Source organism: Anarhichas minor, unplaced genomic scaffold, assembly GCF_050575085.1.
Source record: "Anarhichas minor isolate MPS153535 unplaced genomic scaffold, ASM5057508v1 ptg000043l, whole genome shotgun sequence".
Lineage (NCBI taxonomy): Eukaryota > Metazoa > Chordata > Actinopteri > Perciformes > Anarhichadidae > Anarhichas > Anarhichas minor.
This window is the reverse complement of record NW_027466489.1, coordinates 271774-297973: the sequence shown is the minus strand read 5'-3', so window position 1 is coordinate 297973 and position 26200 is coordinate 271774. Positions and strand designations below refer to the sequence as shown.

The 26200-nt window shown below is 39.0% G+C and overlaps 2 protein-coding genes across 4 annotated transcripts; one reads left to right on the top strand and one right to left on the bottom strand.

The window, feature by feature from the left end:
- Positions 1 to 925: 925 nt before the first annotated feature.
- Positions 926 to 8072, bottom strand: stx16 (syntaxin 16). Of its 3 annotated transcripts, XM_076110586.1 has the most exons (9): positions 7649 to 8072; positions 4905 to 4916; positions 4687 to 4794; positions 4329 to 4469; positions 3905 to 4067; positions 3701 to 3789; positions 3174 to 3317; positions 2792 to 2872; positions 926 to 2409 (listed from the first exon to the last, which is right to left on the bottom strand). In XM_076110586.1, exons 1-9 carry the CDS (start codon positions 7727 to 7729, stop codon positions 2308 to 2310), a joined length of 921 nt encoding a protein of 306 aa, XP_075966701.1. In that variant the 5' UTR covers positions 7730 to 8072; the 3' UTR covers positions 926 to 2307. The 3 variants fall into 3 exon arrangements, with proteins under 3 accessions (XP_075966701.1, XP_075966700.1, XP_075966703.1); XM_076110585.1 differs by lacking the exon at positions 4905 to 4916 and having other exon boundaries at positions 7604 to 8072; XM_076110588.1 differs by lacking the exon at positions 4905 to 4916 and having other exon boundaries at positions 7649 to 8071.
- Positions 7586 to 24895, top strand: dgkab (diacylglycerol kinase, alpha b). Its single transcript, XM_076110584.1, is given in 26 exon segments — positions 7586 to 9539; positions 10728 to 10813; positions 12681 to 12757; positions 13105 to 13249; positions 13683 to 13757; positions 13927 to 13976; positions 14687 to 14761; positions 15126 to 15242; positions 15388 to 15505; positions 15701 to 15789; positions 16923 to 16954; positions 16956 to 16995; positions 17363 to 17473; positions 17566 to 17664; positions 17768 to 17818; positions 18700 to 18773; positions 18923 to 18997; positions 19072 to 19157; positions 19239 to 19328; positions 19428 to 19588; positions 19667 to 19731; positions 19848 to 19938; positions 20699 to 20879; positions 21033 to 21153; positions 21279 to 21339; positions 22404 to 24895. Coding segments are annotated over 26 exon segments (2448 nt in total). The 5' UTR covers positions 7586 to 9342; the 3' UTR covers positions 22485 to 24895.
- Positions 24896 to 26200: the final 1305 nt, after the last annotated feature.

Below are 26200 nucleotides of genomic sequence, written 5' to 3'. Positions count from 1 at the left end.
ATCTTATTTACAGATGGATGCACCACCTATAACACATTCAGGTACTGTAAATATATATGAAAACAAATATATCAGGATGTTGTGACAATGCTGAATAAGTGACAGTGGTACGTTTTCAACACTGACACTATATGAGCAACACATGCTGTGGCGGCAGCAGCAGATCAACAGCACCTCTGGTGGAAGCAGCTGCGAGTTTCATCCCGTCTTTTATTTTTAGTCTGCCCTTTAAGAGTGTGTGAGAAAGAGAGAGGGAACTGTAAATTATACTGTCCGTACATTTTATCAGAATGTATCATTTCTCTAACTGAAACTGGGTATTTAGTTTGTCAATGTAGTGTTACGTCAAGCTCTTAATTTGAAAAGTAACACACGTAGCTTCCGGGTGAGCGGACCTATCAAAGAAAAGTTTCATTTCCTAAAAGAGGACTTTGTATCCTACAAGTTAACAGTGCCGTCTGGAATATGTAGCAAAACATATTTTCACATTAAGAGTAATCTAAAACTTTAAAAAATACCTTTTACATCTCATATTGATTTGAATGTAAAAACTTCATAACCCATTAATCTTGACCTATTATGGCTAAAGATCATTTTCACGGTCAATCTCCCAATTCTTTACTTGGTTAATTGTTTGGTGTATAAAACATTGAAAAATGTGAATCACGTTAGGCCAAGTGGATGTCCCCAAATTGCTTATTTTGTCCATATCAACATTCAAAAACCAAACAATATTTAATATATGATGCTATAAAACAGAGAAACGCAGCAAATCTCACGTTTGAGAAGCAGAAACCATCAAATGTTTTGCATTTGTGCTTGAAAAGTGATTTACATAATCAATTTGTAAAATAGTTTATATCATTTAAAGTCAATTGTTTCAGTTGTATCTATGCATCAATACTACAATTTAAAACACAAAACACCATGTTCCAGGTTTATTTTAAAAAAGAAAGAAAGAAAAAGTTTCCGTCTCGTCACCTGTTTTGTTCAGAAAACAAAACTTAAGTACAATGACAATTATTTTTCACACATAACTCTACATCAATGACAAAGATGATTTAACAGGTGTATAGAGTCGAGTACAGATATGTTAAATAAAGCTCTTAATTTCCGCTCGTCAGTCTTTATAGAACACAAGAACATGTAAAGAAGCTCCAAATAAAATGTAAAGTGTCCAATCTGAAAATAAAATAAAAATGTCTTCATACGTCTGCTTTCTCAGAGTGGACAATAACCGTTGGGTTGAGACTACAGATACACTTGAATCAATATACAGTACTTCTGCCAGAGACAGAACCTCTTGATTATTTGAAGCTATTGAAAAATAAATAATTATTTTCATCATACAGATGACAGTAGAATTACATCAATAACAACCACCCCCCCAGGCCTCAATATGTGCAAACTGCAAGAGTTAAAAAAGGTAGCACTTTAAGCTCCAAGGACCTAGAAACAAACAAATGAGCACTTCATGAAAAGTGCAGCAGGTGTGACACAGGTATGATTTTAGAATTACAGGATGAATTGGAGAAAGTTCATGACCGTCTACCAACTCCTGAGGCTGACAATTGAGTAACGATGATCTCAATATTATCTTTAAATTGTGCAGTAAAGGGATACAAAAAAAAAAAAAAAAAAAAAGGTGGTCCTTAAACCAAAGGAATATTTTTGGTAGTAAATGATTATTCTAATCATATCTGGTACTGTCCTCATACAAAACATTTTATTTTAGCCTGTCAAGGTAAAATACTGAGCCGGGACAAAGATGTAATGGAGGAATGTAAATCAGTTTGAGATGAGATCTACTGCATATTTCTCTTTCACAAACATTCGTTCTTGTCACATCTTTCTCACAGAATCAACATGTTTGCAATGATACTTGGTGGAAATGATGCATTGTCACACAACAAATGTCACAATTCATGCTTTGAGTTCAAGCAGAAAACACTCTGCTTTAGCATTTAGACAGTGGTAGTCCATTTGTATACACCACAAAGTGTTTTTCTTTTGTTAAGACAAGTACATATGTCAACATAGTGAGGTTCGGCTTGGCTATTTGGGCGCCAGTCACGTGATAAAATAGCCACAGCTCAGACGGATTGTTGATTTTTTTTCTTTCATCAAAATCAACCACAAAACTTCTCCAAGCTGCCCAAAGTGCACCTGCAACGGGACGAGGAATTATTCTCAACATTTCCTGGTATGAAAAGGCAGTTAGCTTTGTTTTGGGTAGAACCGAGACCAAGTCCACACAGACGCACGACAAACACCCACACGGAAAACAAGAGCCAGAGGAATGCATGATTAAAACTTTGTTGCAAAAAGAATAAAAATTAGAACGATGACTATGACAAATAGGATCAAAATGACCAGCATCTTTCTGTTCTTCTTCTGGTACTGTTCTGCCTGCAAAGAAAATGGAAAAAAAGAAGTCAAACACTGCATTTCACTTTAATGAATAAAAGCAAACCATTCAGTGTTTTATCATCATGCAAATTGAGACCAAACAGATTAGATAACTGTAAAATACATTTATAATATATTATAATAACATAATTGTGTCTTGTAGCGTGCTGAAAGTTACATTTTGTTTTTTCCTTGAAGTTGTTAACATTCATGATTAGCTTCCAAACAAAAGTGTTAAGTGTCTAAAGAAATAACCCAGAAAATGAATCTTGAATTAACAGCAATCTGAAATGTAAATTTGGGATAAAAAAACAAAAACAAAATGGTGACAGTCAACGAGCCAAAAAAGTCAAAATGTGTATGAAGACATGAGCGTGTTTACCTTTTGTAACTGTTTCATTCCATCTTCTGTTTTCACACAAGCCTGCTCCACGTTGAAGTCAATTCTGTCAAGAACGGTCCCCTAGATGGAGAAGAGGATGGACTTCTGTGAGCAGAGGAACATTTCAGTTGTAGATTCTTTGTGAGTTTGGTGTAGCACTGCCACTGACCTAATAATTCCCATTCAAGCTTTGTTGATACGAATACAACAGATGAAATGTCAATATGTACATTTTGGAGTCATGAGGGTATAACTCACTCACGCTTGTATGTGGAGGACCAGAGCGTTTGTCTTTGGTACCTCAGTGACTGGACTCATGCCATCATTATTAACGAAGTCTAATTGATTCTGTGTGTAAGCCTGTCAGGACCGACTGAAATACCTGTTCCACCACCATTCCAGCCAAGTCCCTGAAAATCTCATTCAGATCTGAGATGGACTGCACGATCTGTCGGATCTCCCGCTCTCGTTCTTCCACCATAACAGTGTTCTCCTCCACCAGCATCAGCTGGTCGTCTGTGAAACCCTGAAAGGAAAGAAAGAATACGAAGTAGGCGATTAATTATTACTCCAAATGCAACATGTAGCCACTGCCTCAGTAGATACCGCTCCAGAACAAATTACAGATTTCAAATTTTCATTTTATGTCAAAATTAAAAAGAAAAACAATTAATTCTGCATTTAATTATTCCACCAAGTAGATTTTAGCAGACACCCTGATGGCAAAAGGACATCCATCTGCACAGCAATGCTGCCCTAACACATTTCGGGCAAGTGAATGAGTCAATGTTTTAAAAAATATATATTTAAAAATAGTTTAATTATACTTGGAAACATTAGTCATCTGATGATATGTAACACATATAACATATGTGATATGGTGATGGATGTTTTTTAAAAGTCGGTCACCTTGTCATATACAGCTAATTCTTCATCCTCTTCCATTAAGGGACCAGAGTCAAAGAAGTGCTTTGATCTCTCCTCCCGATTCTTCATACCTGGAATAAAAACAAATGACGTGAAAATATCTCGAAGATAAAAGAGATATGTCGTTCGTAATGGTTACAAATGTGAAAAGCAATCGGCCAATCCCAGCTTCACTGCAGTGCTTACGTTTTAGGTAGCCGGACTGTGTGTGCCTGAAATTGGTGGACAGCTCCTGCAGGCTCTGAGCCAGGGACGAGACCACGTTCCTCAACAGCCTCTCCTCCTGCTCGGTACAGTGACCGCAACGAGACTGCAAGCTCGTCACAGCTCGCTGGCATCGATGAAACATCTGCAGACAACACAAAAATAGTGAGCGAGCAGAAACGAACTCCCATGTTTCATTTTAAATTCCTCGACACTAAATATTGTCAGATGTGTTTATATTCACTCCCTCAAACACCCGGAGCATACACAGTCAGGATTCAATACTGTACCATGCTCTTCTGACTTTGTGCTCAGATAAAAACATCTGCCACATCTGTGTTTAAGGTTTTTTTTATCTATACAAATATACATTATCTCTATTAACTACACTGGTAAATGACTGTACCTGTGTAATCTCCTGAGTAGTGATTTCTATGGCATGCTCTTCCTCACTACTGTCATCAAGTGTGGGTCGGTTCATATGCTTGTCGTGTAGTACGGCCAGGTCCTTCATCTTTTGCCGAACCCGTGTGATTTCATACTGGATCTGAAAGGAGAAACGCGATGGTTAAAAGCCGTGTGACTTCACTTTGTACACAAACTATTGAGATCACACAGAAGATTTCACCGGTTTAACATTACAGGATTCCAAACAGACGCATTTGTGAGCTTTCGGTCTAATAAATAGGGATATTGTATTCGTAGGTCAGCCTTTTACAGATGGGTTCATATATTTCTGATCCAATCCCATGTGTTAGTTTCACCTCATCAACCCCGTCTATCCATTTGGGGGGCAGTTTCTTTGTGACTCCAATGGCCGCTTCAGGATCCAGACTGATTCCCGACACCAGGGCCATTCGATCATCAGCCAGCTTAAAAACACAAACAACATATTGTTCAATTAAAAACATTGTATGTAGTAATTCAACACGATGAAGACGGTGAAGCATTTTATGCTTCTTATGTAATTTATCAACAATACCTCATCAAGCTCCTAATGTGATTGGCAGATAGCAGATTGGTCCCATCCAATAGGAGGAAAAAGAAAAGGGAGAGAAGGACAGAAGTAACAGAAAGTGAGCCCCAGAAAACATCTGCTGTAAATACCAAACCACAGCCCCCAACAATGAATTCATTTGAATGATGTCTGTACAGCAGAGGTACATGGCTGTTAATCTAATCATTTGTCCTGCGTTTGTGCGAAAGACTAAAACTAGATTGCAAATGCAAAGATAAATCATATTTATCCAGAAACTAATTGTACAATAATTCCACTTTAAACATATTAGATGAAAGAAACAGCAAGAAAAGAGCCTCAAGATCACCTGACATGGTGGAGTTAAAGAAAAAGGACATTTTTAATACATTAATAATTTAAAATGAGCGGGAAGTTATGCGATAGGAAATTCAAAAGACAGTTTGCCTTGTTTTAGATAGTTACGTCTCATTTGTCTTGGCAAAGTGAGTTATTTTAAAACAAGCTGACACCTCTAATGGCAAACAAAATAGTTGAGTAATTGCCTTTTAGTAAATGCAAATATATATTTCAGACTGTGGATATGTATGCACAGAATAATTAAACGACAGCATACTGTTGGAACACAACTACAACAAAAACCAGTTGAGTTGCTTTTTTTCCCAGTTTTCACTCTGCTCAAAAAATACATAAGTGATGAATTTCTAATTTCCACACCAATAATGTACCAACATCTTCTCTGTGACATTAGAGGAGAGTGCAGCAACATTTAAATCAACACAGTTTACAACATGGATGAACGCATGTATGAAGTGTAATACAGGGACAATGGGACCAAACATAAACAGTCACAGTGAAAGACAAGTAAGACATTAGACTACAAACACAATTGTTCATGTAACATTCCTACATCTCCATTTGAGCTACATGACACAATGTGCAGTGTAATACGTGTAATAAGTGTCCAGTAATACAGATGTTCTTGAAATTACAGCTCTATTCCAGGATCTGTAGAGATGTTTCACTATTCGATTGCACACTTTCTCGAATTTACTTTTTTGCAGGCCACTGACAGCTAAAGACCTACTTAGCATAATGATGGCGACCTATTGGTCAAAAGCCACTACAGCTATTCTCCATGGCTGGTCCATGATATCTGCGTCATCTACTGATGTAGCTCGAGTACAAATGCAGGTGACTGACTGAGTAATGAATCAATGAAGTGTTTTGCTCTCAGTAGGATAAATTACAGACAGTGTAGGAGCTGTGAATCTACTGAACATAGCAGTTGCACTGTCAGACGAACACTTTCCTCAGCTCTGGAGGACAAGGCCACATCATCACTATTGCATTTCCCATCTCTGAGCCTACTTGCTGATAGTCCTGAGGTAAACCCCAGCACATCACTCCACACTGTGTCATACACAGAGATGCACTAATGGACAGTGTTCATCCAGGAGCCACGGCCATTTAAAAAAGGTCTCCAATCTGTAATGTGGTTTGTAGTGATTTGTTTGCGTCAGAGAAAGATCGGCCTCTCCAAGCCACCAGGAGCAGCAGAGGAAAGAAAGTTTATAAGAGGAGAAAAAAAATGAAGGTTAGGAGAAGAAAGTGTTCAGCAGCATATTTTGGTAAATGTATCCTCAACTGATGCGATATCCTTGTGTTTAGTGACTCCGGGTGTTCAGGCTGTCAGCAATAAATCTACGTCAGGGAGCATTTAACTGGTTAAAATGTTCTCAGCTGAGTGTGAATGGTTGTGCACACACTGCACCTGCTTGCTGTGCAGCCGGCCTCCTCTACTAGAGACGTACGGTGAACACTGGAGAGCTGTAAACTGTTTACGATCAGGCGTCATAAACGTGTTGGGGAACGGTAGGACACTGCCTTGACTACCTTTGTAGTATTACAAACTGCAATGGGACTTATAATGACAACGTTTTCATATCGGGGTGAATCATTCCTTAAAAAATGACTGAATGTGAATAATTTGTAGAGAACAATGTGACAATTTTGCCCTGATCGCATCTGCTGGATTTATATCAGCCCCACCTCTCCGCCTTATCATGTGGATTGGGTATTTGGACATTTTTTATCAATGTCATGAGTTTTCATAATCGATCCACTAAAGATAAAGACAACTCAATGGTTATTAGTATTTCTGAATGACAAGCAGTAGTTTCCAGCTAATCTCCTTGCCTCTGATTGTGTCATACATGTTAATAAGTACAGGAGAACACCAGCTATGTTCTAGTGGAACAATGCATTACCGGTGCACAATTTGATCTCGACTAGATCAAATTACAATGTAGTGACCACAGCACACGTTTTACTAGAGAGAAGCACTATGTGGACATTAAAAAAAACATGCTTTAACTTTCACAAAAAAAAATCAATTCATTTTACAAACGTATCTTTTATCTTAGAAATGGGGAATACCAAGTAAAAGTTAGCTAATTTTACATTTACTATAGACATTTAGCTGTTACGAGCTGAACAATATGCCCGCACACCCCTCTCCATCCTCCTCCATCACCCCACTGAGTCAAATAAAGCAGTTAGTGCTGAGGTGAACTACTACTGTAATGACAGTACTACTAACACACACATGTATCTAAACAGCTAGCTAACACAGCTCAGTGACTGGCTATATGCAAATACACACACACACACAGTAAAATGTCAAAACGATGCAGACCACTCACCGCAGCATTGCTACGTGTACTCAGACGGGGGTCGTATGTACTCACTTGCTCAGCCAATATCTGCCGGTTTTGGATCGCATTGTTCCGCATTAACAAGAAGGCATCGGTCAGACGCCTAGTGGCCATGACTGCCTTGTTTGATATATCAATTAAAACTGGATTAAATGCGGATCAGGTGATTTATTAAAAGGATGTCAACTGCCGCTGCCAGCTACTAACACCGCTAGCTTTAGCTTTAGCTTTAGTCCGCGATGGAAGATGAGGAAAACTCGCGATATAGCGCCTGTAGTGGACCGCAAACGACCTCAACGATACTTATCTGTCAGGCATCTCTCATACTTAAGTTAAAAAAGAGAAACATGACCGAGGGTTTCTTCTCAAATTTGGTAATTTAACGCTAGATTAGTGACGTTATTCCGCTTTAGGAAGCTACGGAAGCTACGGAAGTGGGAAAACGTAAACACCTGCGTGAAGTGCTTCTTCTTCTACTATTTATTTACTGCAGCTGTTGATTGTAACTGAAGCCCTTTATCGCCACCTACCGCCTCGGTTTATAATGCAGGACTAAGCATTATCTCCAGGATTGTTTCACTAAATATGATTTATATTAGCATGAAAGTTCGTTCTTGACCTTGGAAACAGAAGTTTGACATAACAATTCAAGGCCCACTTACTGGCATTTTCCCAGGGCTTTCAACCATTGTACGCAGTCTTCATCAACAGATGGAACTTGCTCAATGATGGATCTGTTGACTTGTGAGCTATAGCTGTTGACTTCATAGCTATTATGATTTCATCCATAACACTTGAAGGACTTCTTGTCATGTCAAAGTCAAAGACCCCGTCCACTAAAAAAATGTTTTGCTTATTGTCACATCACTTGGATTTATGAGCTCACTGTGCAGAACGATGTATGTACAGAGTTACACTAAAAAACAGTTTTCAAAATAATCTGGTGAAAGGGGAAGTTTCTCTGTGCTCACCTCAAATCTGAGTTTAAGACGTGTATGTACAAGCATGATTTGTGACATCACAACTCGCTTGAAAGCCAATCATGGTCCATTATGCAAGTGTGAAATTCGAAACCTCAAGTGCACATAAACTGAACATGAACTGTTCCGTGAAGTAGAAGACATCTTGTGTCCAGTAGTTGAACTTTTTTTTTTGTTAAATCTTTTTAACAGATATTTGCATTTTCATTGATTCTGGATGTATATTTTTGTGATTATATGTAATTTGGGATTTTTTTTACGAGGACATTCTTGTGGAAGAGTATTTTGTACACATCATTAAAATATATCTGGAAGATATGTTTATGCAGCAAAGTTAATTTCAAAACAATTTCAAAACGATTCCATTAACATGGTCGACTTACTTCACGAAGAAGACTGTAAACAGTAAGTGGACCTTGAGTTGTTAAACACATTTCACATGTGATAAATGACATACATGTGATTTTTAGATCCTATGTTAAATGTAAAACACTGTCACATGTTATATCATAAAACATAATTTCATACGTGATCAATTTACATATATAACATGTGGTTTTGAGACATTACTTTGCTCACATACACAGTAGCAATATTTTTCCGTAATTAATTGCAAGTATGTATTTTATATATACCACAATGCATTGCAAACATATTATTATATGAATATATGCAAAATATGTGTCCATTGCATTGGGCCCAGATGATTGGTCTATTTATTTATAGTCACTGTCTTTGCATCTTTGCATGACTCCTTTCTCGTTTTCTTTGTTCACACTGTGGTCATGCCATGCCAACTTTTTTTTTCAAATATGCTCTGTGGTTCCTTCATGTTTCCCATCTTTCCCTGCCATCACATGCATATATTGTTCTTTCAGTTGGAGACTATACGGACCATGCCTCACCAGAAAACCTTTGACCTGCCAACTGGTCCTCCACTTTCAGTTTGTGGGATTTTATCTTCAGTGAATTAAGCGTACTGCACTCACTGCCTCAGCATATCTTATCATTTTGAGGCTTAAAGCCGCAGTATTTAGAAAACGTGTTGACTTGTTGGCAGGGTGCAATAAATCAAACCAGTGCACGTGCGTGTGCGTGTGCGTGCCTATTGCGTTTGTGTGAGTGAGGACACAGGCGAGATGGTGCCACTAACTGAAATTACGTCGCTAAAAGCTCCTCCTCCGCCCATTTCTTAATCCCTTATATCCGCTAATACCGCGACAGACGTTTACCCACGAGCACCAACTGCCGTCAACCAACATATCAAAGTTCCGTGTTGTGAAGCTCCGAGTCCGGGACGCTTTTTATTCAGCTCCGCTGAAGCCTGAGGAGAGAGGAAGGTAAGGAGCCTTTATTAGTGTTCAGGGCTTAACCGGATGACTGAACACCTGTGCAGCACTTAGAGAGCATGGCAAAGTAAAAACTCGTACCTGCCACTCAGTGAAATGAAATAGCCTAATCCTGTCTGATGGACGCCCCTTAAAAGTTTGGTCTTAATTGATGATTTGTGATTTGCTTCGGTGTTTGTACAGTAAGTTTCTGATTAAGTTGATGGGGTATTACACTGTTTTTTGTGAGATAGGAGACTTGTGCAGAGAAGATAGGTGGACATGTACCTGCACAATTCATATTTATACAGGCTGGTGGCACATTCATGTTTCTTTTCTGCTGGTGACAGTCATACAGCCTGTTATTATGTTATTGGCCTACATGTACCTCCTTGTGGGCAAATCCTCATCTTGTCAGATCTTGTCACAAACTGTTGACTCATGTCCATGTTTCTAAGGGTGTCAACTAAAAACATGCACGACAAGACTTCCCTTACTTATTGAATGTCGTACAGTAAGTCTTATTGGCTCTGGTTTTAGGATTCATCTGCTAGAAGCCCCAGCCTGTCTAAATATCTGGAACCAGACACTGTGGTTGATCAATTCCTCACAGAGGGGAGTGTTTACTCACTGCTGGTATTTGCAATCCAAGGAATGGCGGCAAACCAGTTATTTCGACCCACCTACGACACAAAAGACTACCTCCTCGTTTCTGCAGCCTCTCTTGAGGTTAAGGCTTTGTCCTGGTGTTGTTCTCCTCCCTGTCATCTCTGTGACGCCCGTCATTGATTTCTCTTTGCTCAGTCAGCTGCTCGGCATGGCCTCGTCTGACGACACAGAAGGGTATCTGACTCCCGTGGATTTTATCCAGTTGCAGCATTACATGGAATGTAAGTGTCATCTTCTCACTTAACTTTATTTCAAAAGTTATTAATATAACAGGCATGATAATGCTGCGCATAAAACATAAAGAGACCAGCTAAACAGGTAGTTTTCTCAGTCCTTGCTGTGGGGAGGGGGCAAGCAACACAATCTGTCTTTTGGAAAATCAATAGATCAATAGAGTCTAAATATCTATTGCTGTGTACAACTGCCTTTATATGCACTTATGACTTTATATGTGTATATAAAGAATAATGATTTGCATTGGGGGAATTAAACTAAGTGCATGAACTCAAGAACTGTGTTAAGTGTTTCCATTTTATGCAAACTTACACTTCTACTCCACTACAATTCTGAGGGAACTGTCTTACTTTTTACTGCACTACATTTATCTGACATCCAATAGTTACTTTGCTGATTAAGATTTAAAAAAAAACACAAAATGTAATCGGTTCATAAAATGTGACACATTGCTGCAGATTGAACTGTATATAATGTAATTGAAATGAATTCCAGCTAGACAAATACACCTTCACATTAATGCATCAATAACAATCGTCAAATAATTTTCTGTAATATATACCAACCATATGTAAATTATATTTAGCTATTTCTGTCATTTTACCAAGATTTTGAATTCAAGTATTTTATGTATTTTGTGACTAAGTACATTTACTAAAATACTTTACTTACCATAAGCTTTAGGTACTTTACTTGAGTCTTTTATATTTGTGCCACTTTCTATTTCTACTCCACTACAGTTCAGAAGGAAATATACATTTATGTCACAGCTTTAGTTACTAGTTAATTTGCAAATTAAGATTTCTATATAAAACACATTAAGAGCTTGTAAATAATGATGTTATAGTTATAAAGCAAACTAACCCACAAAATATACAAGTACAGCAGGTGTGCTATTGGCTGGCTACTATTTTTGCAGCGTGGTGTTAGTACTTTTACTTCAGTAAAAAGATCTGAATACTTTATCCAACACGGATGATTTGGAAGTTGTGAGAAACAGAATGGTTGGTTCTGTGATGAGCAAAGGTAGAAACAAATACAAGAAGAGAAACAGAGCAAGACAAGCTGACACACTATAATCAATCAGAATGCTCTTGTAATCATGTATGTGCCGGAGAGTAAAGGGGAGGGAAATGCTGAAACCTCTGCATGTTACTCCTGTGTGCAGAATACAAAATATACAAAACTGAGAGAGTAGATAAAAGGGCATTCTGATTGATTTGGGTGTGCAGACTTCTCTTTTACCTGATTGATCACTAACATACTTTAATGAGTTTCCAGCTACTTTCGAACTTGAGAATCTGACCTTTGGGAGCAGCACTAATCACAAACAACTCCAAACTGTAAGTGCATGCTTATGCGCCGCACTTCAAGCTAACATAATTAGATAGACCTGTTGACAGGAAGCAAAAAGGCTAAAAATATTCAGCTGTACACTCAGAGGCTTTGAACAAAATGAAATGAAAGGGGTATGTAAGCTTTTAGTGTTGGGGGGGCTCTTTGGATAATGGATGAAAGGATAATAAACCCGCTCCTCTCAAACTGCACAGCCCAGATTTAATGTAGGATACACACAGTACGTCCACGTCCACAGTTAGTGACGAGCTCTCGTTTGTTTCCTGTTTTAGCTCTCAGGAGCCTTGTGATTAATGGGTGGGACAACCGGCAAATAGACAAAGAGCTCAATTAGTTACTAAGATTCTCTGCCCTCAGTTTAAATGTCGGAGTTTCTCTTTTCGTTGGTCGTGTTCGAAACAGATTCATATTAGAAAAATGTGTCAATAATTTCATTATTTTTTTCACATCCTCTTTGATTTTTTTAATCCACTTCCTGATGTTCTCTTCTCTTTGCAGACAGCAGTCGGAGGGTGAAAGATGTGATTAAGGAGTTTTACCCTGGTGGTCGGCTGGCCCAGCACGGCTTTGGAGAGGTGAGTCATGCAACAGATCAATAATACATGTGGTACGTCTTACTATTATTTTACAGGGTAGTCATTTCCCATTTCTTCTTATACATTTTGTCTAAAGTTTCAGAAAATAATTATTTAATTTGGTATTAATTATAGAAAAAAATTGAATTTCTTCATAAACGTCTTCTTCAATTAAAACCAAGTTTATATATATTTGTTTATTCATTTATTTTTGGGAATTTGTTTCTTCATTTAATTTAAACATACACTTTTGCACATCATTTTTTTCTTGTAGATTGTTAGGGAATTATCTTGAAATTACAGTTGACCTCGAGTCTCCTGACAATACGTTTCATTTCTTCCCACAGTGCGTGGATGCAGACGGTTTCTGTCTCTTTCTCAAGACCTACCTAGAAGTGGATAACTTCCCTGCAGACTTCTGCCAACGTCTTTTTCAATATTTTCAACATGTGGAGCATGATGCGTCCAGCAAGAGCCGTCTGCCCAAAGGAGGTAAATCTTGAAAGCCTGATCTCTTTTTACACAACAGCATGGATCAGGCAGGTGATAAGAGGACAAACATGCTCGGCTCTGAGTGTCGTTGGGAATACCCCACATGCCATCCCGAAAATAATCAAAGCATGCTACAAAGAGTGTTTCCTGTTGGACACTTTGTTCAACGCCCACCTGTTTGTTTGTTTGTTTGGGTTTATCTTATCTTAGTGCTGCGTCACAGGAATGAAGCAGTAGGCGTAGAGTCGCTTTGGAGATTAGTGCACCTGTTCAGATAACCGACCTTCGATAGAATACTTGCTTTTATTGTTTTATTGCCGCAGTTCTACATTTTCATCCAGAAGTGAAAAGAACATGCTGTTTCAAATCTCAGTAATGTAACAAAGGTTTCCAGTTTCGTCAAAAGGTTGATTCTGTATTTCTTTATCTTCAGGCGGGGTCTTTCTTCGTGATGTGTCCTGTTACTTCACAGTGCTGGAGGAGGGACAGCCACGCGAGAAGCTCGAATGTTGGTTTCATCCTCCTTTTGAACATTTCGTGACATTTTTATTAACTGCATTTAATGTACATTTTACCACTAATGAATGATTAAGATTGACGAATTGGATGATCTGGAAGGTCTGAGAAAGTGAAAAAAACAACGGTTGGATTACTGACTGACTTTGTTTTGTTTCTAGTTACCTTCAAACTTTACGATAAAGACTGCAACAAACTCCTGGACAGCTCTGTAAGTTACTCAAAATCACTGACAAGTTTCTCTGACTTCCCTGTGTTTACAATGTGTGCCTGAATTAACAAGATATTTGGGGTGCTTTTTTATTCACTGGCAACAGTTGACACGTTTTATTGTTTACAATTAGTTCTGTAAAATGTAAAAACGTCTCGCGTCTAACTTACTGTTTTGTTTTGTTGGTCTTGGACCCCTTAACAAACACTGAAAAGTCAAATTATTCTGGGTTTTCAATAAGTAAGCTTCTCCCTATATGTAATTTATAAGTTGAAATGTTGAGAGATGAATATGCAGAACAGGAAATGCCGCTGACTGTTAACATCCAGCTAATGTATTTCGTGCTGGTGCAACAGCTGGCAACATGGAGCGGCACCCACATCCACTTTTGAAAACTGTAAATAAAGGCTAATTAATACTACAGTCTTGTTCCTCCACTGCATATTTGAAAAGCCTTATTTAAGATATTTTAGATCTTAACAGTCTGATAATCATAAACCATCCATTTTCAAAATAAAAGGGGGAAAAACAAAACAGTTTTCGAAGCCAACCGTATATCATCAATAAACAAACAAGTAATAATTAAATAATAAGACCCAACTGCAGTTGGACTACATTTAACTTTCAGTATTTTTAGTGGCTGGTTTTGTTTGTAATTTGTCAGAGGTCACAGTATTTTGCACAAGATGACCCTGTTGTCTCTCCATCAGGAGGTGGATTGTATAATCACCCAGATGATGCGAGCTGCTGATTACCTCGGCTGGGACGTGACTGAACTAAGACCAGTATGAGTCTCATTTTGATCCATTTTTTTCTTTTTAAGCTTCTATGTTTTTTTTATTCTGTCATTGAGTCATTTATGACTTTTCACAAGAAGTCTACATGAGGGGTGTGACAACATAACATTTGAAGTAGGAGAGTTTAAGTTTGTTTTCAGAAAGAGAGCTTACGCTGAGCAGAGCTTGAGCAACCCACTGCCCCTAAATGCTTAGACTGGGTTAAATGCAGTGGTCAAATTGAATGGTATGTGTGTATCAGATGAATAAAGTAAAGTTTAAGTTAATAACAGCAGCTGACAGATGTAAAAGGAAGTTTACTATGCAAGAGTTAGACGATGAATAACCAGCAGTTGTTTTTGTAATTGGACAGGTGCTCAAAGACATGATGACAGCGATCGATGTGGATGACAGTGGGACTGTCACTCTGGAGGAATGGGTGAAGGGAGGCATGAACAACGTGCCTTTACTTGTTCTGCTTGGACTGAAGGTGACGGAACAATCATGTGACTCCACATGCAGCACCCTAAACATCCCCTGTTTTGTTAATGAATGAACCAACTCGAAATTTTAACTTTTTTCAGTGTGATCAACTGCGGTTCCACTTTTATTTAAGTTAGCCTTCTCACCCACAGATGACGGAGAGAGATGGACAGCATATTTGGAGGTTGAAGCACTTTAACAAGCCGACATACTGCAGCGTGTGTCAGAGCATGCTGCTCGGCCTCGGGAAGCAGGGACTCTGCTGCACCTGTAAGAGCTCACGGCTGCCATCAGGGGGCAACCATGCACCTCGTACACAATACAAATGAAGCAGAGGAGTTCACTTATAACATTCATTATTTGTCCATTATTAGATATATTCTGCTATAGAATCATATATGTTTTAGTTGAGAACACTTTATCTTGAACTCAGTCACCCCTGTAACATTTGTTCTTCTCCCTCAGTTTGCAAGTACACCATCCACAGTCATTGTGCCAACAGGAATCCTGAACCCTGTGCCCGTACCTTTGTCAGATCTAAAAAGGAAATTGGTGTAAGGACACACACGACAACTCCGCTGCATTTCCATTTCCTTACATTACATTTACTGTAGCTAAATTAAAGGATTAGTCCATTGATATTCTATGTCAACAAATCCCATGATAACCAACCTAAAGCAACATTGCATTAGGCCGTCTCTCAATACTTTTACCAACGTCCCTACTGTGGCAGCCATTACCGAGCCAATTGACCCTTCACTAAGTCCCACCCCTTAAATGCAGACTGGCCAATCATAGCGTAGCGTTAGCCAGCTCTGACCAGGGCCCGACAACTAACCGGCTCTGCTCCATAGACTTTTTTCCCAAAAATGAGATATTTATTCAGGGAGTGCAGTTAGTGACATTGTTGCTTTAGCTCTGACAGATTGATGGAGTAGCAGTGAGGGGCAGAGCTTAGCAAAGGGTCAATTTGTTCCTTTTTGTTCATAAACTAACAAACTAAAAAGACAACGATTCATTTTTAAAAGAGGCAAAAAAAGAAATGTCTTAAAAAGGAGGGGCGCAGTAGTTTTTGCAAATGTCCCGAAAAAGGAGAAAATAGTGCATTCATTGTGCGATTGACTTAAAATAAACTGCTGATGTAAATGGTAATGAAGGTCCATGTCAACCAGTGTGTCTCATCGGTGTGTTTTTGAACAACAGTGGAGCTCTCAATCTTTAGAAATGAAATCAGGCTGTGGATAAATGGACATGTTAGTGATCAATTCATGTTGGATTTGGTCATTTCATAAGATTAGCTGACAATTAGAAAATTATAGAATATATATCTGATATTATTATTGTTATATCTTATCTTTTTTGTCACATTTAAACTAAATCTGTGGAAATATCTAGTAAATGAACCCTGAGTTATTTAGTTTTTAAAACTACTGTTTTCAAGGTCAAGAACTGAAAGCTCATATCTGTCAAGTGTTTATATCCACGTCAATGCTCTTTTTACTGACCAAAAACCAAACGCATTAACGACAGGGAACATCACAGTGCATTAGTCTGTAATAAGTGCAGCCCATCTGTGTTTTTTAAGAGCAGATTACAGCCGGCACAGTCTGCTCTGCACATCTCCTTAATGTCCTGATTTTGCAGAAATGTAGACAATGATGTGGTCACTGTCATCTTTTCTGTGTAGTGTCACAACCACAACTCACGACCTGTAAAGGATCACAAAGGAACTGACCAAGTTTCGTCAGCTGCTTCCAGAGGTGCCAGTGTGTGCGATAGGGATATTTGATCTGTTTATGCGTGTCTCCTTGTCAGTGGTTATCCAAAATGTCATAAATCTGACGCTGTCTCCGCAGCTGCTCTGTTGAGGGTGTGGTCTGTGCTGAGTCTATTAAATTGAACTATAACATAATTTTTGCTGATGTCGTTCGGGGCTGGTTTGTGGTTTGGCACTAGTGAACATGAATCTTGGTCTTGGAGCGGAAGTTGTACAACACCATAAGACTTGACATTATGAGTAGAAGAACAAGTGGACATTTTTCTGGGTAATTAGAAATGGACAAAGTAGTAGTAGTGAATTAAACCTTTTTCCTCAGCCTCCTCTTTTTCTTCTCCTCTGTGTCTCAGGTAGCAGCTCACGACTGGATCAGAGCGGACTGTAAGTCCACCAAGTGTCAGGTCTGCCACAAGAAGATCAAGACTTTAGCGGGGAGGCGTTGTGTGTGGTGCCAGGAAATGGTGAGGAGCGTGTGCGTGTTTGGACATGAATTAGATGAATTAGAGAAGAACTCTTTGCTCTATATGTTAACTGAGACTTGTCTTCTTTTAAGCGTCACAATGAGTGTATTTTCTCTGGCTTATCGTCCTGTGATTGTGGGCCACTGAGAGATCATATACTTCCTCCGTGGGCCATACATGGTGTGTCAAAGGTATAATGAGCAGCACCAATAATTTGGCTTGAGCAGATTTAGATTTTTAGGATAATTGTAAGTTAATTATCCTTTTTCTTTTGTTGTCCCGTGTTTCCTGCAGGAAGAAGACAGCAGCTTGTTAAACGTCACCCCTGATGGCCACATCCTGCAGGTCTGCTGTCATCAAATCTTCCTACACACTTTTATTCCTTTTCCAACTGTGCACCCATGTGTTTTCTCTGCGAGGTCTCTTTCAAGTGGTCTGCTCAAACTACCATCTGCATATCACTGCTTTTGGGAGAATCTCAATTTTTTGTGATTCGTCATGTTATTTTTGGAAGATTTTCATGTTAAAAAGGACTGCGCCAGTGTCTTTGTAGTCTGTTTGTATCAGTTCAGTGTGTTGGATGAAGTCCTGGTCAAATACGCCTGTCATGGTTACATCAACTTCAGCTGGGATAAACCCACTGGTCCAGTATTTACATTTAAAGTACCAGATACTCACCTCCTGTCACAAGCTTAAATCATATTAGTGTCAATATATTCCAATGGAAGCAATAGTAAAAAGTAACAAAGCTTACACAGAAACCTCCTGCAGCATAATCCCCTTCTTAAAATGCATGACCAAATACACTGCTTCTGTTTGCAGTTTGGCTCAGTTAGCTTTGTGTCCTTATGAATGTTCATTAAAGCACATTTTTCAACATTTACCGTCAACATTTTTTAAGTGGAATTTTCCTAAAATCTAAAATGTATCTCTCATGGCAATTACAATATATCATCATAATGTTTAAATATTATTAAGGAAACTCAAATTTTTTTTGGTGCAAGACACACAGAGAAGTCATGGTGTGTTCATGTATAAACCAAGCCTATTTCCTTAAAAAACCTAAATCTTCTTTATTTGACAAAGCAAAAGCAAAAGTTTGAATGATTCTGCCTCTTACTTATTATATAAAATATGTGCAGTCGCCTGACTCACAGCATGTGTCCATATATCCTTACATATCACGTTTGTGTTCTTCAAATTAATTAATCTGTATTCTTCTTCAGATTGTTCCGATTCCAGACACCCACCCTCTGCTGGTGTTTGTGAACCCAAAAAGTGGAGGAAAGCAGGGTGAACGGTAAGCAGCCTAAAGTCTCGATATGTTTGCGTAACTTTCTTTTACTGTAAAAGTAATCCTTCCATTTTTAGGTCATTTTCAGAATATGGCTTCTCTCACTTCCTGGTTGTTTTTATTTGTGTGTGTGTGTGCTTCTCTGTTTTCCAAAGAGTGCTCAGGAAGTTTCAGTACCTGCTGAACCCACGTCAAGTGTACAACCTTTCCAATGGAGGTCCTGCTCCAGGGTACAGTTCACTTTCACCACTGTAACTTTACACGCTTGAGTTTGTTTACATTAATGATGCCTTTGTTTCTTCAGACTACAATTGTTCCGCAATCTGCGCAAGTTCAGGATCTTGGCGTGTGGAGGAGACGGCACCGTCGGTTGGATCCTGGATGCTATAGGTACTGTGGGTAATTTTGGGGTTTCAGAGAGGTAATTAAGATAAACATCTCTAAGGTTGAATAACGTGCCTGTGATTTCAGACAAAGAAAACCTGCAGGTGCATCCTCCAATAGCTATCCTGCCTCTGGGCACGGGGAACGACCTGGCTCGCTGTCTGCGCTGGGGAGGAGGTAAAACCATCAGCACATTAATTCTACTCACTGAGGTATTGGCACTGACGTTGGAGCCCTGCATTTACTGTATCTGCTTCCTCTGTTATCCCACAAAAGGCTACGATGGGTCAGACTTGAGAGAGATCCTGGAGGTGATCGAAGCTAGCATGTTGGTTCCCATGGACCGCTGGAGCATCCAGGTGATACCAGACGACCCCCAAGAGGCTGGAGACCCTGTGCCCTACGAGATCATTAACAACTACTTCTCTGTTGGAGTGGTGAGTCATTGCCTCAGCAGGAAGGAATGGGAACATCATACATTGAAACGTGAATACATTACCTTTTGACTTTGACAGGATGCCTCTATCGCTCATCGTTTCCACTCCATGAGAGAGAAACACCCCCGGAGGTTCAACAGCAGGTGAGGATTCACACTCAACTGTCTGAACCAAGAGTCTTTTCTAATAAAAAGTGTAACAGAGCTTTTTTTTTTTTCAAATAATAAAGGGGAAGCTGTTGTTCTCTTTTGTTTTTAAGAATGAAGAACAAACTTTGGTATCTTGAGTTTGCCACGTCTGAGACCATCTCTGCATCTTGCAAGAGGCTGAAGGATTGTCTCACGATTGAGGTTAGAATATCTAACAGTCATGTAGCTGTTGCGCCAAGTTATTTGTAATTCACATAATTATCTCCACAATAATAATCATGCAATCGATTCTAATGTGTGTACATGAGTGTGCACCTTTGTGTCTGTACATGGCTAATCTCATATTCTGTTGCAGCAAACTGCATAATATTTTGCGTGCCCAGTTATGTCTGCATGCTCAAGGGCCTCTTCTGGTTGCGCTGTCTCTCACTTTCTCAAAACTCCTTTTACTGTCTCTTTGTACTGCCACTGACTGCCTTGTGACTCCTTTGTCTACTGTAAACAGTCCCCTGACTGGTAGGGCCTGCAAATGATAAGATAGCTGAGTTTGTCACTTTCAGTGTTTTGGTCAGTGTGTTCGGCTAACAGCTAACAGCTAACAGCTAACAGCTAATGGCACTACCAGTACACACTGCTGAGTATATCACCGCCCTAAGCGAGCAGACATCTTGGTGTGTTTCATTTTATTTTTGGCAAGATTGTATGAGATGTCTTACACAACAACTTTAGGCCAATTGCTTACAAACATGGCGCTTGCAGTAAGTGTTTTTTTTACAACGCCTTACAGCCCTTTATTTTCTAAAGAGGGGTTAGCCAATCGTGGGTTGTACTCATTCAATCACACAATACAGCAGTGGTGGTTCCAGACACACCTGGGGGAGATCTGCACTCTGAGTGCACCTGTTTGTCATGTTCTAGTTTTTTTCAGTTGCGTAACCAACATATTGTTTGCCTCCACCAGTGCTGTGGAAGGTCTCTGGACCTGGGCAGCATGTCTCTCGAGGGCATAGCTGTCCTCAACATACCCAGCATTCACGGAGGCTCCAACCTCTGGGGCGAGTCCAAGAAGCCTGATATCCGACCATTGGTGGAGCCCAGTGAAGTTATCACTGACCCTGAACTTCTTAAAACAATCTCTCAAGGTTTGTACTCTCCTAAATCACCAAATTTATATTGTCAGTAAGCCTTTTCTGCCTTTTTGCGTGCTAGTGCCATCAACCTGGTTGTTTGTAAAACTTATTTAATCTTTTACAAACTCTTTGAACTTGATTTGTGAGTGTTTCGTCACTCTGCAGATATGACTGACAAACGCTTGGAGGTGGTGGGGCTGGAAGGAGTCATAGAGATGGGACAGATCTACACTGGACTGAAGAGCGCCGGGCACAGACTAGCTCAGACTTCCCAAATTACCATCAGGTTGTGTACTTTTACCTACAGGTGGATGACAATAACAAAAAATACCTGACCTATTTATGAGGCCATTGTTGTGCATTGCAGTATAAATAGCAAAGTATAATTAGATCTCTCCTCCCTGTGTGCAGGACAATCAAAGCCCTGCCCATGCAAATCGATGGGGAGCCCTGGATGCAGCCTCCATGTACTGTAAGTGACTATAAACCAGTGTAATTCAGTGCGAAGAGACGTCACATATGAGATTCATTAAAATCAGTGATTACAGCATTGTAGTGCACAACAAAGTTAAATGTATTCTTCGATTTGTTTTGTGCAGATAAGAGCAACACGGATAAGAGCAACAATATTTCAGTTAGCAAAACATAGTAAATATTCACCCTGATTATGTTTATCTGTGTGAGCTGCTTAAAGCGGGTTAGAGAGGGCTAAATCTACGATGGCTCAGGGCTATCACACAGCATGTGTTTGAGGGCTCTCCTTTTGAACATTACATTACAGTTATTTAGAAGACGATTTTATCCAAAGGGACTTAGTTATCGCACGCAATTTGGAGGCTATGCCTTGCTTATTTGAACAGGGGACGCTTGAGGATCGATCCATTAACCCTGTGATTCATAGCAAACCACCAACTGAGTCTCAGTCCCCCAGTTACCCACAATTCATAGTGTCAAATCTTCAAAACGAAGCCCGGGGAAATCAGGTTTTCATGCAAATAGCAGCAAGGACGTCTATTTCTAATAGTTACTCTATCCTCATTGATAAATGTTGGGCAGACAAAATGTTAAAAACAGCTTTCAGTACAATGCAAAACAATTCAACAGCACCACAAACTTTAGCCTCAAAAACGATCGTACAGTTGGATCAACGCCTCTCTAAATCAGTTTCAACATGAACTGGCTGGTGCTTGGTGTACCTTATAAACTGGCCACTGAGTCTTTGGAGCCCTTGCACCCTGTTATACTCACTGAACATGCATGTGACGTCATTTAGAGTCGGGTGGATTCAGTGCTCAGGGAGAATATTAGAATATTGGAGAGCTGAAATAACACAGAAAGTGATGTGTCTTCAAAGAAGAAGAAGTACGCATTTTGTTTATTTCATGAAAATGGGAATCATTGATTTAATTTAAGTAGAGATGTTTTTGGACAGCTTATAAATTACACTGAGTTGATCAGATATGGATCAAACTTAAAAGTATTTATACACAAATAATTAAATTGTTGATCACTAAAGTTCTTTTATATTTATTATAGATCCACATAACTCACAAGAACCAAGCTAACATGATGACGGCTGCGCCAACAAAATCACCCGGCCTCTTTCACCACAAGTAGATCAAAGCTTCCACCACACGCTCCAGTCTGCTAAGTGGCACCACACGGCACCTATATTACTGTAATGATGCAGGATGAAAGAGAGACGTCCATCTCTGAGTGTGTAACTGTGTGTTTCTTTTATTCAGTATTAGTGTGTATGTTTTATGCACTTAATCCCTGATATAATTCTACATAATTTCAGTAGTACAGACATCTACACTGACGGAACGAATCTAAAGAGCAAATTTCACTTCTCAGTCTGATTGTTGCTATTGTGTGCCAACTTAAATGTAATGCATTCATTGTTTGTTTTTTTTGTCATTTAAATAGCAGAGCATGTTGTGTATCTACAGTGTGTGGATAAGGAATATATTTGCTTATGTTATGTTGTGATTGTGTTGTGGTTAATCACATTTACAGTAGTTTCATCTATACTTCCTAAGGCAGCTGGTGATAAACTGGCTTTGTTCAGCCTTCAGGAGTTCACAGCAGCTCACCTTGTTCAACGACACTATTCTACCTGTCTGTTCCCGTGTCTTTCTGTCAGTGTCGGTGTTCATCCACCTGAAAGAAATATATTGTGTCATTATTTCAGTGTAAAGAAATGATGTGAGAAACGTTTCACTGAATGTGACTGAATGGAGTTTTATAAAGATTTTCTCGACAGTTTTAGTCCTGAAAGTGCTGGGCAGAGGGGGTTTGATTGAGCTTTTAGTAGAAGTTTAGTATAAAAAACAGCATTCCACTGTATTTAATACATTAATGTTTCCTATATGTTGTTGTTCTGTAGCTTTGCATACAATTTTATCATTGGATCATCTTTGTAACAAGACACTTCCATTGCTTAGGCTTTTTTAATTTAGTCACACAATACACAGAAGCCTTCAGAAATGTAATAAAATAAGATATATTCCACCGAATAATATATTTTGTGACTGGAAAAATGTTGATGAGATTTTGTTTCAGTGATGTGCATTATGTGTCTGTCAGCCATCAGTTGTCTTGTGTTCAGTCTATTAGTGCGTGCAGTAGTAGTACATGTATGTAACATGCCTGCATGTTCATTTATTAACTTGTCTTAATGTCAGATTGTGTAGCTGTCATTTGCATTTGTGTCTTGACAATGTTGCATACTCTGTGTCAGTGAGGCTCATACAGCATCACATTGACAACATTTATTGAATTTTCCTCAGAAATAATTACAATCTCTCGCCCCACTACAAGTCTCTTTGTAATATAATGTCCGACCTGTTTATATGTGTTGCACTGTATGTCGCAGCTGAATATGAAGCTCTCACACTGTAATGAGACAGACTTCTACCATAAGGTGCGACATAATATGAGGATACAAAATAACACATTTTCATCTAAATGTTAAACTCTTTTAATGGACAAATGCTAGAATACCTGAATGTTTACATGGTCATAAGAACCATATAAATCACAGTTCTTAATAACATGCTGCTTCAACTGCTTTCAAAGTAGAAAGAACCAACATTTGCCTGTAAAAACATCTTTAATACAGCTAAACTGTAATCCCATGCTTATCTGCCATAAAGAATGTGTATGGGTGCTTATATTTGAAAGTATTGACTTGTGCATTTATTTAAAGTATTAGGCTATGTTTATGTAATAGTAATGTGCATGCAGCCCACTTATTGAAATTCTAAATTTGAGTTGCTTAAATCTCCCTAAATCCAAAGCATGGCAGCCTACAGTGAGGCAGGCTTTGCCTCAATGTGGGAGCAACGCAGGAGGCCTAATCCAGAAGTGGTGAGGAGAAGTGGCAACAGAAAACGTTAGGTTCTGTGTGTGTGTGTGTGTGTGTGTGTGTGTGTGTGTGTGTGTGTGTCACACTTAAACTCTTGTGAGAAGGCATCAGACATTACACATAAGGAGTCTCTGATGATGGGGGAAAGAGCAGAGAGAGGAGTTGGTAGAAATGAAAGATGAAACAAATATATTTCCATCCTGCAGATGAAAATCAAAATGCAAATCTTAAAAAGTAGGTGAGAAAATTTTATATTTAGATGTGAAATCTCCTTTGACTTTTTTTGAGTGGGAAAGGAGTATCCAGTGCTGGCAAAGCAACATCATTTAATTTCATCGTTAAGTTTACTTAAACAAAAGACACAAGATATGTCTGTCAAAATGTGCCAGTGCTAACTTATGGTAACATACTGTATACAAACCAATTCTAAACATAAATTGACTTATTTCAAGACCATACAAGAAACAAGTAAGAATTCAGATTGTTGTATCCAGACTGTGGTTGAGCTTCAGGTGCATAAATGGACTACTTCACAGAATTCGACTGTTTAATTGACACAACTCCTGTTTAATTAAAACAAGCAATATATTTTGTCTTTGTATTTATATATGTGTGCATACTACATGCCAGCATGTGTGTTCTTGCATGACTAAGTGAAAGTGCCATAAAGAATCATTTCAGTCTATTCTGTCATTTTATATTCATACTGCACAAAACACAGCATCATGCGCAATCCCCTTAAATTGACTCCATTCCCGCAGGTCTTAACTGCTTCTCACGCTGAATGATCCCTCTCACTTTTTTCATAATTAACAGAGAAACTAGATCACTCCCAAAGATCCCCCGAGAGAGTTTAAGTGTTCGTGTGTTTTTTTTGGTTGTTGGGTATTAATAAGGGGTATTAGGTGATGCTTGGATTGATTTTGACAAATGGACACCTGCAGCTGTGGCATCCATGGTGCAAATTTGTTGTCACATCTCTTGAATTTAACTTGTAATTGACATATTTTGTGGGTCAGAATTTAGATGTCAAAGTGCTCACAGGATTAGTGTGTCTAATGCAGTCTGTCTGGATTAGAGGCCTCCTGTATGGAGGGGATTTCCTCTTGTGATAATTGTCTGTTGTGAAATTTACATATTTGAAGTGTTCATTCGTAACCATTTAAAAAGTGAAACTTTGCTAAATGATTTCAGCTTAACTGTATTCATTGGTAATTGCTTGAAATGTATCATGTGTAATCATCTCTAATTTGAAGAAATACATGAAAATACATTATTGCATAAAGTTGACAAACAAAACTGAAACAGAATCAAACACAAAGCACTACAAATCATTACAAAGTATGAGTATATACAAGATAAAAAACAAAACATAATTTAGTAACCGTTTAAAAAAAATCGTTCAATCATATTACATGGTAGAAATGTGTACTCCTGGTACCTTTTCCCCAAGTTTACTTGAAAGATGCCAGAGAATAGGGAGTTTCTAGCCATTCTGTGACAACAGAAATCATATTTTATGAAAAAAAACCAGGTGTTTCCTGGTCAGCCATGTGATAACACACCTCCCTGTTGTAAACGTGTATAGCATCTATATTTCCATTCATATAACGTCTGCACCTCCAAACTACGGCTATTTTTAGCCTTTCATCCAGTAATAGCCCCATGTGAGCGCCGCTGTCGTTGTCGGTTTATATTTAGAACGCACGCTCCCGGGCTCTTGCGTCAATGGAATCCCGTTGTGCGTCACACGGAAGAACGTCTGCGTTTCGCCGACGCTGATTGGCTCGCGACCCGGAACGTTCCACCGCCCTGTTCACCATCTTTGGGCATTGACCCGCCTCTTTGTCGACGTAGCCAAAATAAAACAAGCGTGTATGGATCCGCCTGCATTGGTCTGACCCAGTATGTGTGTGTGAGAGTGTGTTTGAATGAGTGTGTGTTCTGACAGCAGCTGGCAGAG

What these genes read in the sequence shown, in the direction of transcription:
- stx16 (XM_076110585.1), bottom strand. Translation starts at nt 7,729, where the DNA reads ATGGCCACTAGGCGTCTGACCGATGCCTTCTTGTTAATGCGGAACAAT. An exon ending in CTACTCAGGAGATTACACAG is followed by an intron (nt 4,068 to 4,328) that starts GTACAGTCATTT and finishes TGTTGTCTGCAG; the next exon opens with ATGTTTCATCGATGCCAGCG. An exon ending in AATTAGCTGTATATGACAAG is followed by an intron (nt 3,318 to 3,700) that starts GTGACCGACTTT and finishes CTTTCCTTTCAG; the next exon opens with GGTTTCACAGACGACCAGCT.